Source organism: Schistocerca americana, chromosome X, assembly GCF_021461395.2.
Source record: "Schistocerca americana isolate TAMUIC-IGC-003095 chromosome X, iqSchAmer2.1, whole genome shotgun sequence".
Lineage (NCBI taxonomy): Eukaryota > Metazoa > Arthropoda > Insecta > Orthoptera > Acrididae > Schistocerca > Schistocerca americana.
Genome location: NC_060130.1, coordinates 480532765 through 480552454, shown reverse-complemented (window position 1 = coordinate 480552454; position 19690 = coordinate 480532765). Strand labels below are relative to the sequence as shown.

At 36.9% G+C, this 19690-nt stretch overlaps 1 protein-coding gene across 1 annotated transcript in view; it reads left to right on the top strand.

Moving 5' to 3' along the window:
• The window catches only part of LOC124555792 (dehydrogenase/reductase SDR family member 7), a 205340-nt gene that overhangs the window by 13622 nt on the left and 172028 nt on the right, over positions 1 to 19690 (top strand). Inside the window, exon 2 of the mRNA XM_047129853.1 lies at positions 12845 to 13030. Within this exon, the coding sequence (XP_046985809.1) occupies positions 12907 to 13030 (124 nt within the window). The 5' untranslated portion in view covers positions 12845 to 12906. The remainder of the gene's footprint in view (positions 1 to 12844; positions 13031 to 19690) is intronic.

Here is a 19690-nt window from a genome sequence, read left to right as displayed (position 1 = left end):
TGCATGCTCTGTTGCCTGTGTCTATGTGCCTGTGGTTCTGTCAGTGTGATCATGTGATGTATCTGACCCCAGGAATGTGTCAATAAAGTTTCCCCTTCCTGGGACAATGAATTCACGGTGTTCTTATTTCAATTTCCAGGAGTGTATATGGAATGCCATATTGAATGATATGCAAAGACAGTCTGTGAGCCCTTTAAATAGAGAGAAATGCTTTCCTGAAGTGCTGGGTTGCCCGTCTGTTTTTACAGTAGCCTCGTTTTATTTGTCAAGTAATTACTGTTAGAACTTTCTGGGTTTCTCATGGGTATTTAAAAATTCCCCTCAGTTATGATGATATTGATAGATGTTACCTCTGTCAGATGGCACTACCACAAATTATCACCACCATTAATGAAAAATTGGTCACTTTATGCCAGAAAGTGACAGCATTTTGGTGTATAATTATGCTGGTTCTTTCTTTCTTGTATGTTTTTTTGTTTCCCTATGAAACTTGCTACCAGAAATAAGTGGAAAGCATGACCTTTTTTTTTTTTTTTTTTTTTTTTTTTTTTTTTTTTTTTTTTTTTGCTGAACTTAAGAATTTAACAGTATACTTGCTTAGGAAGTGGTAATTTTATGTATGTTGTTAGTGACAATTCATGAGGAAATGGTAACCAAAATTTTCTACATTTAAACAGCTGGTGATAGTCAATCGCGCAAAATTATCAACAGCTGCCAGCAGGAAGTGTAAACATTTCAACTCCATTAGTCAGGAAGACAGGAACCTCTACACTCTCTAGCAAGACTGCAAAAAAGATCAGCAGAAAATTGTTAGCAGAGTTTTGACCGAACTCCATTTGTAACATTATGTTAGAGACATTAGGCAGGATGTAACATTGCCTAGGAGTGGTTTGACTAAGTAGTAAAGACACTGTAACAGATTCGTTAAGCAAATGTTGTGTAACTGAAGACTGCTGATGATTCATGAAGAACAGAACCAATTCAGTCATTTCGTATGACAACATGGAGCAGAGTGTCTCCTTATGACATAAATATCCCACCCCCACTAGCCTAGGCCACTTGTCAGTAGGATTAATTCTCTGGTTTTGGTATGGTTACATCTTGTGTGTGTGATTGTATGTGTTTGTATTACACTTGCTGCCTAACAAGATGATCAGCAATCTGTAGCCACAGATAATGAATTCCAGCATTCAGTACAGAAGTCTGCACAGCAGCCAGCATCGATGGGTAGTCCAAAGACCTAGCAACACAACTCTGCTCCAGGGCAGAAGCTGCACTAAAACTCAAGTAACACATAAGTCTTAGAGCCCACCCTACTGGTGGGCCAGTTTCAGAATGGCGTCAGACATCGCGGTCCACCTAGTGGGACAAAGTGAGCAGTGATCTGGAAGGGACTGAGTACTATTGAAAACAGCATGTGAATCAAATCCCCTTGTTGCGGTCCCACCATCTGCAAGCAAGGCTACCGACAGGGTGTGCCTACCTCGCTGGTAGGTGGCAGACCTCTGCACCAGGGTGTCATAGACTTACTCTCTGAGTTGATGGGGTGTCTTTGGCAGCCATGACTCCACTGTTGGATTCAGTGGATTCCTCTCCAGATTACATAACCACTAGCCATCCCAGAAGACACGGCAGCGTGTTGTATTCTGAGTAATAAATGTAATAATCTTGAAAACAGTTTTATTGTGTCTAATGATGCCACACGGGTCCTCGGTCTGCAGCCTAACAAAATAGGAGGGGTTTCCAGCTCCAGTGGATGACCCCTACAATGCCATGAATTTATGAAAATAAAGAAATACTGCAGTTAGAACTATAATAGAATGTTGATGAGCCTACTAAACTGTGGGTTATTTTGTATCGTGTGTAAATGCATAGATCTCATATTTCTAAATTGTAATCTTTTAAATTAGAGTATTTGTCATTAAATTTATGAGTAATCTGTTTCCAAAATGAGCGAGAAAACTTAAATAATTTGTTTTTACAACATTTAGCATAATAATTGTGTATGCACTAGTTGGGTGCATATGCCAAATCCCTAACATCTGCCTTGCCTCAAAGTAATCTATCTGAAACAAACATACATATGAAACTTGAGTAGATAAACAAAGGAATATTACTTTTAGTTAGTTGGTTGGTATGGTATGGTATGGTATCTGTTGACTGATGATGCAAATAAAAAGTAGCACAAGTGTGCTTGAGGTAGCCTTAAAGCTTTTGCTAGTTGTGAAAAAAATATTTTGCTGTAAAAATGTAATGCTGACAAAAGTTACTTGGAGAAAATTGTTGAGGAAAATGATGTGATGGCTGTCAGTTTTGCAGAAAATTAATTATTTTCTTTAAAATAAGAACTCCTTTTTACTAAGGTAGTGACATAAGAATGGTGTTTTCAGTAGTTTTGTGCTACAACAGTTCTGAGGATGTATACTTTAAAGATATTTTATGTTTATAAACATCTTCAACATGACTCACTTGTAGTTCATATATTCCAAAAGAAACAAGTCTTGTGTTTCTGAATGACACAAATTTGGAATTTTTTTCTGAAATACTTCCATAGCACTCTTTAAATGCCTCTGAATTACAAGTGTTTCATTCTGAATTGTATATTAGTTTTCGTATTTATGTCCTGTTCAGGTCTTGAATAGTTTCATTTGCCTACCTGTCCACCCTTACTCAGTACCTTATATTAAAAAATTGTATCCAATGCTAGTTTGAATCTGAGTCTCTTGTTTGAACATGAACAAGTAGAATATGGTGTGACACAAAATTTGTAAAGGTTCACAATTAAAGCAAGTTTCTAATGACCACCTGAAAAGCAAATTCTGATTCCACCAAACATAACAGACACGGAACACTTCTGGAGCAACATATGGTCAAACCCGGTACAACACAACAGACATGCATGGTGGATACAAGCAGAAACAGACACATACAAGATGATACCACAAATGCCTGAAGTGATAATTTTGCAACATGAAGTCACCCGAACAATTAATTCTACGCACAATTGGAAAACCGCTGGAAAAGATAAAATAGCAGATTTCTGGCTAAAGTAGTCCACCTCAACACATTCGCATCTACCTAAATTATTTAACAGTTACATTGCAGACCCATACACAGTCCCTGATATACTTACACAAGGAATAACGTATCTGAAACCTAAAGATCAAGCAGACACATCAAACCCAGCAAAATATTGCCCCATAACATGCCTACCAACAATGTACAAAATATTAACTTCAGTCATGACACAGAAATTAATGACACATACAACACAGAACAAAATTATAAATTAAGAACAAAAAGACTGCTGCAAAGGAGCACGAGGATGTAAAGAGCAACTGATAATAGATGCAGAGGTAACATATCAAGCTAAAACTAAACAATGGTCACTACACTGCGCATACATTGATTACCGAAAAGCTTTTGATAGTGTACCCCACTCATGGTTACTACAAATATTGGAAATATACAAAGTAGATCCTAAATTGATACAGTTCCTAAACATAGTAATGAAAAATTGGAAAACCACACTTAATATCCAAACAAATTCAAATAATCACACATCACAGCCAATACAGATGAAGCGTGGAATATTTCAAGGAGACTCATTAAGTCCTTTCTGCATCTGCCTTGCTCTGAACCCACTATCCAACATGCTAAATAATGCAAATTATGGATATAATATTACTGGAACATACCAACACAAAATCACACATTTGCTGTGCATGGATGATCTAAAACTACTGGTAGCAACAAATCAACAACTCAACCAATTACTAAAGATAACAGAAGTATTCAGCAATGATATAAATATGGCTTTTGGAACAGACAAATGTAAGAAAAATAGCATAGTCAAGGGAAAACACGCTAAACAAGAACATTACATATTGGATAACCACAGCGACTGCATCGAAGTGATGGAAAAAACAGATGCCTATAAATATCTAGGATACAGACAAAAAATAGGAATAGATAATACAAATATTAAAGAAGAACTAAAAGAAAAATATAGACAAAGACTAACAAAAATACTGAAAACAGAATTGACAGCAAGAAACAAGACAAAAGCTATAAATACTTATGCTATACCAATATTGACCTACTCATTTGGAGTAGTGAAATGGAGTAACACAGACCTAGAAGCACTCAATACACTTCCACGATCACAATGCCACAAATATAGAATACATCACATACATTCAGCAACTGAAAGATTCACATTAAGCAGAAAGGAAGGAGGAAGGGGATTTATCGACATAAAAAACCTACATTATGGACAGGTAGACAATTTAAGAAAAGTCTTTATAGAATGAGCAGAAACTAGCAAAATACACAAAGCAATCACTCATATAAATACATTGGCTACACCATTGCAATTTCATAACCACTTCTACAACCCTTTAGATCACATAACATCAACAGATACGAAGAAAGTAAATTGGAAAAAGAAAACACTACATGGCAAGCATCCATATCATCTAACACAGCCACACATCGATCAAGATGCATCCAACACATGACTAAGAAAAGGCGATATATACAGTGCAGTGAGACGGAAGGATTCATGATTGCAATACAGGATCAAACTATAAACACCAGATATTACAGCAAGCATATTATTAAAGATCCCAATACCACAACAGATAAATGCAGACTTTGCAAACAACAAATAGAAACAGTAGATCACATCACAAGCAGATGTACAATACTTGCAAATACAGAATACACTAGAAGACATGACACTGTAGCAAAAATAATAAATCAACAACTTGCCATACAACATAAACTAATAAAACAACACGTTCCCACATACAAGTATGCACCACAAAATGTACTGGAGAATGATGAATACAAATTATACTGGAACAGAACCGTTATAACAGATAAAACAACACCACATAACAAACCTGACATCATACTCAGCAATAAAAAGGAGAAATTAACACAACTAATCGAAATATCCATACCCAATACAACAAATATACAGAAGAAAACGGAGAAAAAATTGAAAAATACGTCCACCTGGCTGAGGAAGTCAAGGACATGTGGCATCAGGATAAAGTTGACATTATACCAATTATACTATCAACTACAGGAGTCATACCATACAATATCCACCAGTGCATCAACACAATACAGTTACATCCAAACGTATATATAAAACTACAGAAATCTGTAATTATTGATACATGTTCAATTACCCGAAAGTTCCTAAATGCAATGTAACATATAGCGTACAGTTAAAAGGAAGTCACGCTTGATCAAGGTCCACGTCACTTTCCATTTTTAACCAGACATAACATCTGAGAAAGGAAAGAAAATAATAATGATGATGAGCAGGTGTAAAGCTGAAAGTTAACTTGAAATTCACCGCACTTTAATAGGTTTGATCCTCTGAGAGGTGGTATGCCATTGCTTTGACCTTTCAAGTAACTTACCCCCTTTGTCGTACCAGACACCATTTCTTTTTACAAAAAACTTTGAAACCACCTCATTAGCATTAGAACTAAATGGAAATGCAAATGGGGGACATTAACAGTCTGAGGCCTTATGTGAAACTAGCTAACAAAAAGATGAATAGAATACGCAAGTGAAACTTCTAAACCTAACCCCTCCCCCCTCCTCTCCAAGGGTCATTCTCATGCAATTATTTGCTCAGTGGATCTGGTGCAGATACTCAAATTTTATTGCCAAGAATCGTATCCTTATGAGTAACATGTGCCCATCTGGCTGCAGATTATGCATACGTAACTAGATGAGACATTGATCAATCACAGGCTATGTAATGTCAATTCAAAAGAAGTATTTATAATATTGTTTGCTTGGTGCTCTCTAGCATATAAATATTTGTTAAAAGAAACCTTGCTATACAACTTGTACTCCATGTAAAATATTTTGCATGGAGCTTATGGTCTACAGTAAGATGTCTTTTAACATTTTTAATATTATGTGTGATGCATAAAGTTAGGTTGGTAGAATAGTTATGACTTTAACAGCACATGACAATATTTTTCTCTTCTTTAGCACACTAATACCACCCCCTTTTTTTAAAAAAAAAAAGTATTTTTGACACTAAATTACAATTTCAGTGTGACTGTTTGTCATTATGAGTGTTGTTAAAAAGTAACTTAAATATGATGTGTGTAAAAAATCATTATTCTTCTTCTTCTTCTTTTTTTTTTTAGAAACAGACAGGTGGATTGATCAAAACATACTTCAGGAGGCAAATATCCCAGTAGAGGCTGTAGAAACCCATGTATAATACATCAACTGCTACTGCTACCTAAGATTCCTTGTTAAACAGAGAAATTAGGAAAGAATTAAAGAAAGTTGTAAACAGGCTCGAATCACTCAAACCCTGTATTAAGAGAGAATTTAAAGATATGTTGGAGAAGGAGGGTAATGTTTTATTTCTAGTTGGTTCCTGTTTACCTGAGTTCTGAGTGATTTCTATGAATTATATTGACAGTATTTATTTACACAATATATAATTTTGCACAGTGATTATGACCTTTCATATGAGAAGAGTTGGTTTCAGATCCCCACCAGCCATTCAAATCTAGGTTTTTGTGTGAGTTCTCGAAATCAGCTGTACACCTACATACATACGCTGTAAACCACTGTTCGGTGTAGGGCAGAGGGTACCTTGTACCACCACTATTTGTTTAGTTTCCTTTCCTGGTCTGCTCGCAAACAAAGCGAGAGAAAAGTGATCGTTTATGTGCCTCTCTATGAGCCCTAATTTGCCTTCACAGCCCTTATGTGAAATGTGCATTGGTGGCAGTAGAATTGTTCTGCAGTCGGTCACAAATGCCAGTTCTCTAAATTTTGTCAATAGTGTTTTGTAAAAAGTTCATCATCTTCCCTCTAGGAATTCCCATTTGGGTTCAAATCTCATCTCCATAGAACCAACATGTCGACTGAACCTGCTGGTAACAAATCTAACAGCATGTCTCTGAATTATTTGATTGTCTTCCTTTCATCTAACTTGGTGGGAATCCCAAACACGTGAGCAATACTCAAGAATTGGTCACACACGTGTTCTGTATGCAATCTCCCCCTACTACTGATCTTAGTCCGCCCTTGGTAGCTGGGTGGTCAGTGCGACAGACTGTCAATCCTAAGGGCCCGGGTTTGATCCCCGGCTGGGTCGGAGATTTTATCCGCTGGAGGGATTGGGTGTTGTGTTGTCCTAATCATCATAATTTCATCCCCATCGACGCGCAAGTCGCCGAAGTGGCATCAAATCGAAAGACTTGCACCAGGCGAGCGGTCTACCCGACAGGAGGCCCTCGTCACACGACATTTCATTTTTTTACTGATCTTACATACTCATTCCATTTCATATTGCTTTGTAATGTTACATGTAAGTATGCAGTAGCTGTGACTGTGTCAAACAGTATGCCACCAGTGTGGTATTAGAACATTACAAGGTTGTTTCCTTTGTACTCGTCTACATTAATTTACATTTTTCTATGTTTAGAATAAGCTACCATTCATAACACCAAATAGAAATTCTTTGTTAAGTCATCCCATATCCTCCCACAGTCACACAACTGTGACACTTTGTCATACACTACAGCATTCTCAACGGACAGTCGCAGATTGCTGCCCGTTCCATCTGTCTTAACATTTACGAATATAGGGAACAAGAGCAGTCCTATTGCACTTCCTTGGGGCACTCCTGATGATGAAGGTGATTGCTGGCATGATTTATTTGAATATGACACAACCAGTTACTTTCCCCAACCTTTTCCTACCAGAACTCATGCTTTGTCGGTAATAGTTTTGCTGACTGAAACTTTCCACATGTAATGCCAAGGTAAAAGATATGAATTCTGACATTGGAAAAGATTTTTTTTCTCTTAATAAATGGTTATTGTTAAAGTAAAGATGAAAAATTGAAACACTTTGTCAAAATTTAAAAATATGGAACAGTAGCTACTTTACACATTGTATTAAAGGATTAAAATAACACTTAGTTTTCTGTTTCACCTACCTTTCTGTAGTATCTGAAGACCAGCTATAATTTGCCATTAGTCATTTAAATCAGTTTTTTCATTATATCTTGCTATATATATTTTTTATAAGGGTAAGGCACTGTGTAACCAGTACATTGAAAAGAAGATAATGGAAAGTAACAATGAAATCATAAAACCAATTGATGATTTTTTGTATTGAAAGTAGTTTAAGACTTAGACAGCAGAAGAAATAACTGAAAGAGTAAACATCACCAGAAGTACTTTTGAGAAAGGAAAAAGAATTTTCAGAGCTAAGTTTCTAATGTGTATGAAACAATAACTTTGCAATCAGTGTGTGTTATTAGTTCCCACTTACAGCAGTGAGACATGAAATATTTTGTGTGACATGTTTCAAACCTGAGTCCTGCTTGGTAGACCATGGAGAGGTGTGTAATGGAGATTGCTGGTGGAGATGGCAAAACAGACAAATGGACCAGGGAGAAGGCTGGAGTGAAAATATAATTGCGGAAATGAAATGGAAGTGGGCTGTATATATGTTGAGATGAAATAGTGAAGTCATAGTTGCAACAATTGTTAACTGATGTATTTCAAATATTTCTATGCAATAATTTACAATATGGGCATCATTTCCACTGATACATTAAAGATGGTGATTCGATCTGACTGAAGCTTTCACAGCAGCATTTTACAATAGACATAGCTTCAGAGATCTCCTAGTGCAAATCTCTCATCTATTTTTCCTCTTTGAGCCCTTTAATGCACATTATAAGGTTCTGTGTACATTTACTCCATGGGATGAATCTTAAATATACTTATTTTCGCAAAGAACATCTGTCTCTTTTAATAGAGCACAAGTAACTGATTGCAGTACAGTAATGCCATGGACTTGCCCACTGTTGTGGAAATTGCTCTGGTAAAGGTTGGTAATGATTAACATGATAGTGGTAGTTTCCCAATACTGATTCTCTTACTAGAATAAGCAGCACCTGAAATAAGGTTCTATTCTTGTTCAGCAGGGTGACATAGACAGTATTATAGCCAGATGTTCATTTTTGAAAATGGCAGCAGTGTTCATCATGTCATGGATTACATTACCAGTTTGATGAACCAGAGTACTGAATGGTCAGTCCCAAAATCACCTGATCAGATGAGAAAGCAACCTTTGTTATATTGAAATGAAGGATGTTGCTGTAAGATTAGGAACAGACAGGCCCACACTGGGTTGCAAGAACAAAATCCCAAAGAGTAAGTCAAGATGGTAGTGGTGATAGGTAGTCAAAGCGAGTTCCTAAATTTGTTCAGTATCCACATCAAGTACAGCAGTATGGGTATCCAATAGAAGGATCAATGGCATTTTAACATTTCCTGGTGAAATGACCTGGTATATGACACTGTCCACCTGCTTGAGTGTATCAGTACAAACAATGCAAAAATCATAGTGATAACATGAAACAGAAAAAAAGGCTGGCTTAAAAATCAAAATTCAGAATACAAGTGTAATTTTTCTCAGATTTAAAAGAAATTTGAGACTCTTTGACAACCAGTATGTTGTTTTTATCCAAATATGTAATGCAGTGGAAATGTGTTAACTAATGAAAATTTGAACCAGACTGGTTTCTGAAACTGAATCTCATGCTTTTTGTGAGCAGTCACTTTTACCATCAGGCTATCTCAGCTAATATTGAGCCATGACTCAAAGTTTCATTGCCACTGATATTTGCACTTACTATCTGCATTCAAGCCTGAAACTTAAAAAAAATGGCTCAAATTATTGCCAAATACAGTGTTTCATAAAGACGTATTTCAGCTTTGCACATTAAAAGTTAATCCAAATTGAGTTACTTTGCAACATTAAATACTATTGGATTTTTCTTCTGCTTCTCACTTGCAGTTGCCACCATGTATTATGCATTGAAGAATAAATATTCAGGAATAATCATATAAATGTAGAATATTTTATTTACTCCAGCAAACCTAACTCAGTTTGCAACCACTTGCTTTCTCAACTGTGAGAGACCTGCATCCAGTCATCCTGATTTAGGTTTTCTGTGGTTTCCCTAAATTGCTTAAAGCCAAAGGGCATGGCAGCTTCCCTTCTCCATTCTTCCCTAATCTGAGCTTGTGCTCCATCTGTAATGACCTCACTGTCCACGGGGCATTAAATACTACTCATCTCCTCCTCTTCCTCAACTGTGAGAGAGTGACACATGTTCAACTGACAGCCAAATATTGGTCTGCAAAGTGGTATGTGAAATCCACTATGGGAGTGGAAGCAAACTGATATATTATCAAGTTCAGTGGCTTTTTCTCCATACAGTCAGAATCATCAAAAAACACAACAGATGAAAGTGATCTACTAGCTGGCTTCAGTAGCAGCTGTTCCAGGTACCGTATGCAAATGTGGTAAATGCTGTATAGTACAAATAACGTGCTGATATGGGAAAAGTGCCATGAGTATCAGCAGTACAGCCCTTTTTCAGTTTTAATATTTCCTGGCAGAACATTGTATTTCTTGTGGCCTTCTGATAAATTATATCATCATTCATATACTGGTGACAGCCACATCATCTTGAGATTTGGTGCTCAAGGACTTGTGTGATACTTCAGGTCATGAAATCTTTCACTAAACTCTTCGGTACTCTTGATTATTGGAAATGTTAGTTGCATTTCCTTGTATTTTGTGATCACAAAAAAGAATTATAGTTCATGTGTTCTTGTGATATTACACAGACAAGTCACATTAATGTAACCACCACATATGTTCAATGTCAGTGTGCACTAACCACTCAAAGACAGCAGGTGGCAGCACTAGCAGTGTAGGTTATATAAAGCATGTCAGGGGATGTGGAAAACAGTGCAGCCATTGTCCTAATGCAAAAATGGACTGATTTATCTGCTGTCCAAGATGGCATGATCATTGGCTTTAGGGTCAAGGGTGGAAGTATTTCCGAAACGACTAATTTTGTAAAATGTTTCCATGCCACCGTGGTTAAAGTATGCTGTGCATGGCAAAGTGGCACTATCCAAAATCGGCACCAAGGCTAGTTTGGTGCACAGAGGGCCATAGATGACAGGTGAATGATGGCTACTACTTTTAGGTTTCCTTCCCTCTACTGAAAAATGCTGATTGCTTGCCTATTCTGCAATCACTTTTCTTTAATGTCATTTTTGAGCTGCTGAGAATTCTTCCAGGTTGTATGGCCATGGTCTATGGAACTCTTCTATCCCTGACATTTCGTCCAAGGCTGTGTTGGACATCTTCAGAGGTAATCCTGATTGTGCTGAGTCTTGCTGACTGACGGAGTCGGACGTCAGAGAGCGGCCTAAATGCCGTGGAAATTGGGCGTGGCCTAGATTTCACACGATGGCCTTGGGCGAAACTTCAGGGATAGAATAGTTCCATGGGCCACGGCCATACAACCCGGAACAATTCTCAGCAGCTGAAACATCCAGTCGTGAAAGCCTTCATTGTATGAATGTCATTTTTGCCCCTCTACATCTTTTGATATGAGGATCTTCATTACAACCTCCTTCAGTGAAACATCATCACAATGTAGAATTTAATGCTTTCACTACTGAGTGTACTATAACAGTTTGCATATCCATGCATGGTCTGGATGCTTCACACGGCAGTGCCTACCGTGATGGGCGCTATATGGTGCTGAGTGCTGCAGCACCTGCTTTACTGAATCGCTATCATCATAAGCTCCTCTGTATTTGAATGCATGGTGTCTGTTCCTTTGAAATAACAGACACAACACAGATCCCCCAGCTGTGAAACAGAAAATGTAAATTGACGGGAGATAACTGCCATCAGCTGCAGCAGTAAATTAAGCGGAATCAATGGCGACTTGCAAAAATATGTACCGAACCAGGATTCGAACCCAGGATCTCATGCTTAGTAGGCAGGTGCAGTAGCCACTGTGCCATCTGGGGGACAGTGTTATCGCAACTGCATGGACTGCTCATGGTACCGAGACCACCACCACCGTCGTCATCCTACTCACTAACATGTAATTGTCTACTATGTGTACAGATACTAAAGGCTAGTGAGTGCTTTCTTAGGTTTCTTTAGTTTCTGTAATTATCACAGAATCGTGGAATCTAGAATGAAAATTGTAATGAAACATATGTATGTGTCATATTTATCCTCAGCCTTGATCTGTGAAAAATCAAACTCATAAATTAACTTACTGAGTGACATAACTGTTTGAATTTCACATGTATAGTGACTACATTGATTTTAGTTCATGTTGCAGATATTTAAAGAGCTGTTGTCATCAATTTTTGTGCAGGGATTACTCTTGTGTATGGATCCAACAGGACAGAACAGCAATTAAAGAGATCAAATCACGTTGTTGATTAAGGATGTGCGATGTATTTGGTTTTGGAACAAGATCTGATCTACATTTCTTGCAACAAGAGTTTATCACTTAACACTGTTAAATCTGATTATTTGTAAACTGTTAAGGAACTTATTAATGTTTGATCAAAAGTTGTCGCACTAATGAATGAATTAGTGTTTCACTGTAGTGCTACATAAGCTTGCACACTGCTCATGATATTCATGCATTTTTTGGCAAAACTAAATATCACAATTATGAAAAAACATGTACATCTTCTTCTTCTTCATTACTAGGTTGTTCATTTATATACATTGAGCAATTATTGTATTCATTATTTGGAGTAAAGAACTGCTATACCTCATTGCATTGTCTTCCCAATTGTGTCACAATGTTGTCGCTTTGTTCATTTTGCCTGCTTACTATTGATTAAAATTATACTTGGATTTGATTGTATTCCATTGCTGTTTTTATTGCCCTAATTTTAAATACTATGTTTTTGTTTGCATTATCTTCCAGGAGCTGAATAACAGAATTGAAAATTAATTACAAGTTCTTCCACATTTCTTCAAGAAATTGTGATGGATTTCCTTATGTTTGTGGGACTGGTGACAGTAGTATATTTTATAGTTTATGTAGCTGCAATTTGCCTTTCAGACTGTGATTTGGAGTTGAAGTGGAATGAAATTTTTGGAAAACCTGTTGGTGAGCTCATAACCCCATTATAACTTTTTGATGAAAGAATTTGGTACAATAACAATGTTTATGTATTGAAATAATGCAAGGCAATTTTTGCATTGCTTACAAAGCAACCATCGCAAATATGAATAAATTTTGGAGGTATGTGATTCCAGGCATTAAAGTTGCAGCACAAGGAACACAACATGCAACAAACACCAAACTGACATGCAGTGGATTGCATGATAGGATATGCAAATGATTACTGTTTCAGCCCAAGGACAATAAGTAGAAAGGAGTAGCAACACCTGCATTCTGTGTATAAGGAAAAATTGCACAGTAGGTTTCTCATTCAGAAGCCAAGTGTATATGGTCATAATTTGTGAGAAGACTGCATTATGCCTCGTGTAAGGGGATGAGACTTCTACAAGCATGTTTTGGAATTCGACAGCAACAGGATCATGGCTTATTGAGACTATTGTCTATTGTTCTGCTATATTATTGCAAGTATTGGTTGAGATCCCACAACTGTCATGCAAATTTGGAATCGATGAGTTCAGATTGGCCTGACTTAATGTTACATAGGATGCCAATAGCCCCACGCAAGTAGTGCCTGAGCAGACAGATATATTGTTTGCTTTGCAGTGCAGGCTCGTGGAGAACAGACATAGTCAGATTGCATTTGTCATTGTCATACAGGTCCAACACGAGGCCTGATGGTATGAGGTGTCATAGGGCAGACATTACGACCACCAGTTTGCATAGCCCCTAATTTTGGCAATGGGTATAAAATTTCGTACATGTTAAGACAAATGACTGTACCCATTGTTACAATCTGCTACAAAATTGGTGTAATAATTTGAGGGTTACATTTAAATTTTTTTACATTTAAATTTTGTATTGTCTTCAAAATAGTTACAGAAGCATTTTACAAGTACCAATGTAATAGTAGCAAATGGTTGCTTGGCTTTTTTCTCTCAGTTCATAGTCAGAGTGCTTGTTAAAACTCGTTTGTGTGCAGTTTAGGTAAAATTGGTTCTTCGTGGACGTAAGATGTTAGATACGTTCTCTAGTTAAAAAGTGTACACTGATTTTTGATCGATTTTCACTATATCATAACTTTTTACAAAATAATAATTATTTTGCAAATGAACGTGTTCTTCATGCTGCTCTGTTAACTCAGCTGAACTGAATGAACTAACTCCAGTACTAAAGCACTTGTACTAACTTGGTCGGCTCAGGTGCTGTGATATTATAACAGGTAACAATGACAATTTTCACATGTCTTTATTAATGCAATGGATAAATAAATTTACAGTTAACATTTACAACTTTTTAAGAATACAATTATGCAATTTTGTTCTTAAAAATATAGTGACATGTTTTGTGAAAACAAAAATTTGACACACTCATTTTTCATATGAAATTTAGCAAAATATCTATATGAAACAGTCAAGGGGGAGAGTGTCATGGAAATGGTACACAAGTTGGGGATGCAGTTATTTAAAAAAGTCATTTTTCATTGCACTGACATCTTTTCATTAAAGTTTAATCATCAACTTTCTCCTTTGAATGTGGCAATATTTTTTTCGCACTCATCTATATGAGGAGAAATGATCAGATATCAGTGCTTGCATGGAAAGACTTCAGTGTTTATTTTTTCCGCACGTTGTGCAAGATTGAAGGTAGTTCAGTGAACTCCCTGCCAAGTTATTAAGAGTGGAATGCAGAGTAGTCATGTAGATGCATTTAGTAGGGGGTTGAAATATGGGCAGCTACAGTAAAAAAAAAAAAAAAAAAAAAAAAAAAAAAAAAAAAAAAAAAAAAAAAAAAAAAAAACCAGGTGCTTTTGTCATTTGAAGTTGTGATGTACAATTTACACAAAGTCATCTTGGAATACAGAATTTTAGAGAAAATGGCCTTCAAATTATGAACTAGATTGTAAATGCTAGAATGGGATTCGACTGGTCAATTAAAAAAATTAGTATTTAGTAACCAAAAGAGTGAAATTTATTCAAAGACAAAGTTAATTATGCTGAATAACACAAACAACAGTAACCAAATCGGGGGGGTTATTTATGCAAATGAGAGAGGATATTTTGAGGAAGATATGATTGTATTTAAAATAGTTTAGGTGATGTCAATTATCATAATGTGCAGAAGCAAAATTGGAGGAGGCAGAAAAGTTGAATCCTTAACAGAAAGAAAAATTTGGGGAACAGTTGACTTTTTGGTGAAAACCCAGGAAAAGTAAAGGACTGAGTACAAATTACATTTACAAGTATGCAAAACATGTTTTAAATTAGCCGTGTGGTGTACCATTAGCAAAAATGCTGTAGAAAAGGAATTACAGGAAAAGAGAAGGTGGGGTAAAACCGAGAGGACCTGTAGTCAGTACAACCCCCCCCCCCCCCCCCATTGTTGTTTACAAAGGGAGGGGAGGATTATAAGAAGTCCTTGGTTCTAGACATATATTTAGAGCTTTTAGAAAGAGAAATAGATCATTTGGAAAATATACAAGAGCATACTGAAAAGTAATGCCCCCAAATTTTGTATTCTGTTCTCAATTTCTATTGAAGTATTACATGTCACTTAAATTACTTGGTCAGCTTACCTACTTTGCTGACGCAACTTGCAGCCCTCTGCCGATAGGGGGCTCCAAATTGTAGTGTGTAAGATAAATATGTATGTGTGTGTGAGAGAGACCCTCAGAAAACTGAAAGCATAAATTTGAAGAGTTCATCCACACATGGAGCACCCTCTCTTTTAGCATGGCAATTCCAGACCACATGAGAGTGCTGTGACATTTGAAACAATCCAATGCCTTGGATTCCATGTCATCATTCATCCTACATTCAGTTCATCTGATTTTCATCTGTTTCCAAAACCTGAAAGAACACCTTCAAGGACTTCACTTTGATAGTGATGAAGTGGTGCAAGCAGATGTGAGGTTGTGGCTCCGTCAACAATGCCAAACATTCTACAGTGATGGTATCAATAAACTGGTCTGTCATAGTGAGAAGTGTGTTGGTCACCAGGATGAATATGTTGAGGAATAAATACACTGAAGTGCCAAAGAAACTGGTATAGACACATGTATTCAAATACAGAGAGATGTACATAGGCAGAATATGGCACTGTGGTCAGCAACGCCTATATAAGACGACAAGTGTCTGGCACAGTTGTTAGGTTAGTTACTGCTGCTACAATGGTATGTTATCAAGATTTAAGTGAGTTTGAATGTGGTGTCATAGTCAGTGCACGAGCAATGGGACACAGCATCTTTGAGGTGGTAATGAAGTGGGGATTTTCCCATACGACTATTTCACTAGTGTACCGTGAATATCAGGAATCTGGTAAAACATCAAATTGCTATGCCCAGAAAAAGATCCTACAAGAATGGGACCAACGACGACTCGAGAATCATTCAGTGTGACAGAAGAGCAACTCTTTCACAAATTGCTGCAAATTTCAGCGCTGGGCCATCAACAAGTGTCAACGTGCGAACCATTCAATGAAATACCATCGATTTGGCTTTTCAGAGCTGAAGGTCCACTCATGTACCCTTGATGACTGCACGAATCAAAGCTTTATGCCTCGCCTGGGCCCTTCAACACCGACGTTGGACTGTTGATGACTGGAAACATGTTGCCCAGTCCGATGAGTCCCATTTCAAATTGTATCAAGTGGATGGATGTGCATGGGTATATGGACAACTTCATGAAACCATGGACCCTGCGTGTCAGCAGGAAACTACTGAAGCTGGTGGAGGCTCTGTAACAGTGTGGGGCATGTGAAGTTGAAGTGATATGGGACTCCTGATACATCTAGATATGACTCTGACAGGCCTGTATCCTGGAAGTGGCATTCTAACACTCGGGGATATCAGCTGGATGATGCGATTTTGTTGAAATTTAAATTGATTCGTTAGCTTGTAAACAACTGCGGTGTTTTGTAAGACACTGGCAGTACATACATAATTATTCAAATTGTTCATGTGTATATCATTACATAGATACTGCGTGTCTTGTACCCATCACATAATTAGTTTTCTTACACAGGTTACAGATACTACAAATCAGGTTGAATGCTGTAAGTTACAATTTTGTTTGTTCACAGTCACATTTAAAGTGAAAGGCTGTCAATTTTTTCATTATATAGAATTTTTTTATGTTGTAGAATGCTTTTTCTGTCAACCATGTCTCTGCCACCATTTTAAATTTATTTTTGTTCAATGCCCTTGGATGAAAGGATATTTTTGTCTTTACCTAGGTGAGTCCAAGGAATGTCCAGTAAGTTCCTGTTTCTAGTTTTGTATGAGTGCACATCTGATCTTCTTTCATACATGTGGACATTCTGTTTGGCACTTATAAATACTGTGAACATGTATAGTCTGAGGACTGTAAGTATTTTGGCTCAACAAAGTATTGTCCACAGGAAGTTATGTCGCTTAAACCAAAAATACATCTATTGGATTTCTTCTGTCAGAGGAAAACTTATTTTGCTCTAGCATTTTCCTCCAAAGTCATATTCCTTTATGCATGTGTGTATGAAAAAATGCATAGTATGCTATGAACACAAGGTCTTTGCTCATGCAATCCTTCAGTTTCCTTAGGACTCTTGCCAACTTACTGCAGAGCTTTTCTGTATGGGCATTCCAGCATAATTTAGTATTGAGGTAGATGCCTAAACAATTTTACAGAATGCTTGATCCCATTTTGTCCATTTTTAACAGTTCTTAGGGAAAAAGAGGATTTGTTCAGTTTTGTTGTTATTTAATGTCAGCTTGTTTTCTTGGAACCACTGAGCTGCCTCTTCCGTCATGGAGTTGTTAATTTGTGTGACAACATTCACACATTATATGATGTGATAAAAGGTGTGTCATTGGTGTACCTCACAGATTTGTATGGCATTAAGTTTGGTAGGTCATTCACATACAAAATAAATGAGAAAGGTCCCAGCACAGATCCTTGTGGCGCTACGTATTTTACTGAGAAGGTCAGATTTTGTTATTTGAATTTACAGCTACCGTTTGGGTTCTGTTTGTCAAATAAACTTTCAGTAGTGCTAGTTCTGTTGTTCTGTATCTTTTAAGTTTCTAAATTAAAATGCTGTGTAACCCAGTGTCAAATGCCTTGATTAAATCTACTATAGTAGCTAGGTGTGCTGCCGATTTCAATACCATGTAGTGCTGATCATGTCGTGCTGAGAATACAACTTCTTAACTACTTTAACTTTTTTAATACATCTTACACATAACACTTTTTTACAAGGGAGACTTAAAAAAAAGAAATTAAATTGCAAACATGGAAGAACACCAAGAGGAACTTAAAAACTGAGCAAGATGATTCTTGAACTGCCTGAATTGTACATAGCTCACTTTGGAACCCTTATTTGGCCTTACTAAATAGGTTTTTACACTCAAAAAAATCATTTACTTTGTCTTTCATTAAAGTTTCAATAATTTTTGGTATTATGGATACTATTGCTATAGGCCTGCAATTTTGGGGTTAATTTCTGTCTCCTTTTAATTATATATGATCAAGACACTTGTCAGTTTCAGGCAGTTTGGAAATGTTGCCCCTCTAAACATCCTATTGACAGGGTATGATAGCACATGGTATCTATTATTTTTTAGGGTAAAATTAGAGAAACATTGTATAACGTCAGTTCTGAAGTCGCTCATTGATCTGACTACAGTCAATATATCCTTGGGACAGAGTAGTATTCACTCCACTCCATTGTTGGTTGATTGATGCAGCAACTGTGAGGAAACAGAGTTCTCTGTCCAGATTTTGGCAAGCCTACCTCCAGCTCTGCTTTTTGTGAATTTGGAAGTCTATCCACATTGTCATCTAAATTCATCTTTCATGGCTAATTTCCCAGAATTTATGAAATTATTATTTAGCTCATGTGCACTTAGAGGAACAGGTGACTTTTCTGCCATGAACCATGTTTCTGATTTAACTTTTTTCCAAGCTACTTTTCATTTCTTACAAGACTGTCACATGTAGTTAACATTGGCTTTTTTCTTTGTGGGAATGATATCTTTTCTGTAAATCTTTTTTTTTTTTTAATTTGATATACAAATGCCCCAGTGTCAACACTCATTATCAGTGCAAGATTTGCCAGAGTAAATTTTTAACAGAATCCTTATTATTCAAGAAAGTTGTATATTAATCAGTTACATTTCTCTTGTGTTGCTTACTTGCATTCAGTCTGTCATGTTTAGTGACAAGGAAACAGGATTCATTAAAGATAGTGGTAATGATATATCAGAAATAGTCAAAAGCGTCCCTGAAAGACTCATTCTCCATGACATTAGTTCACCAGTCAGTGCTCAAAAGTCTTTGTGTGAGATTTGTTACATTTTGTTGTTTCAACTGTCATACTTTTGTGGGTTCTATTGGTTAGTCATTATATTTTTGAACTCCATTAATTTTAAGAATATTCCATCATGGTCAGAAAACATAGTTTTAACAACTTTTAAAACTACATCATCCTTGCAAAAATCTGATATAACATTGTCTAGACAGGCAGAACCAGGAGGATAGCAGGGCACATGGAGTGGCTGCTGTGCTGGCTATATAGTGTGCAAAGTAAAAAGGCATCAACTAAAATATGGAAGAGGCAAGAAGGCCAATGCCAAAGACGCTAAGTAAGGTGTTCTTTACCAGTTGGCTCTCA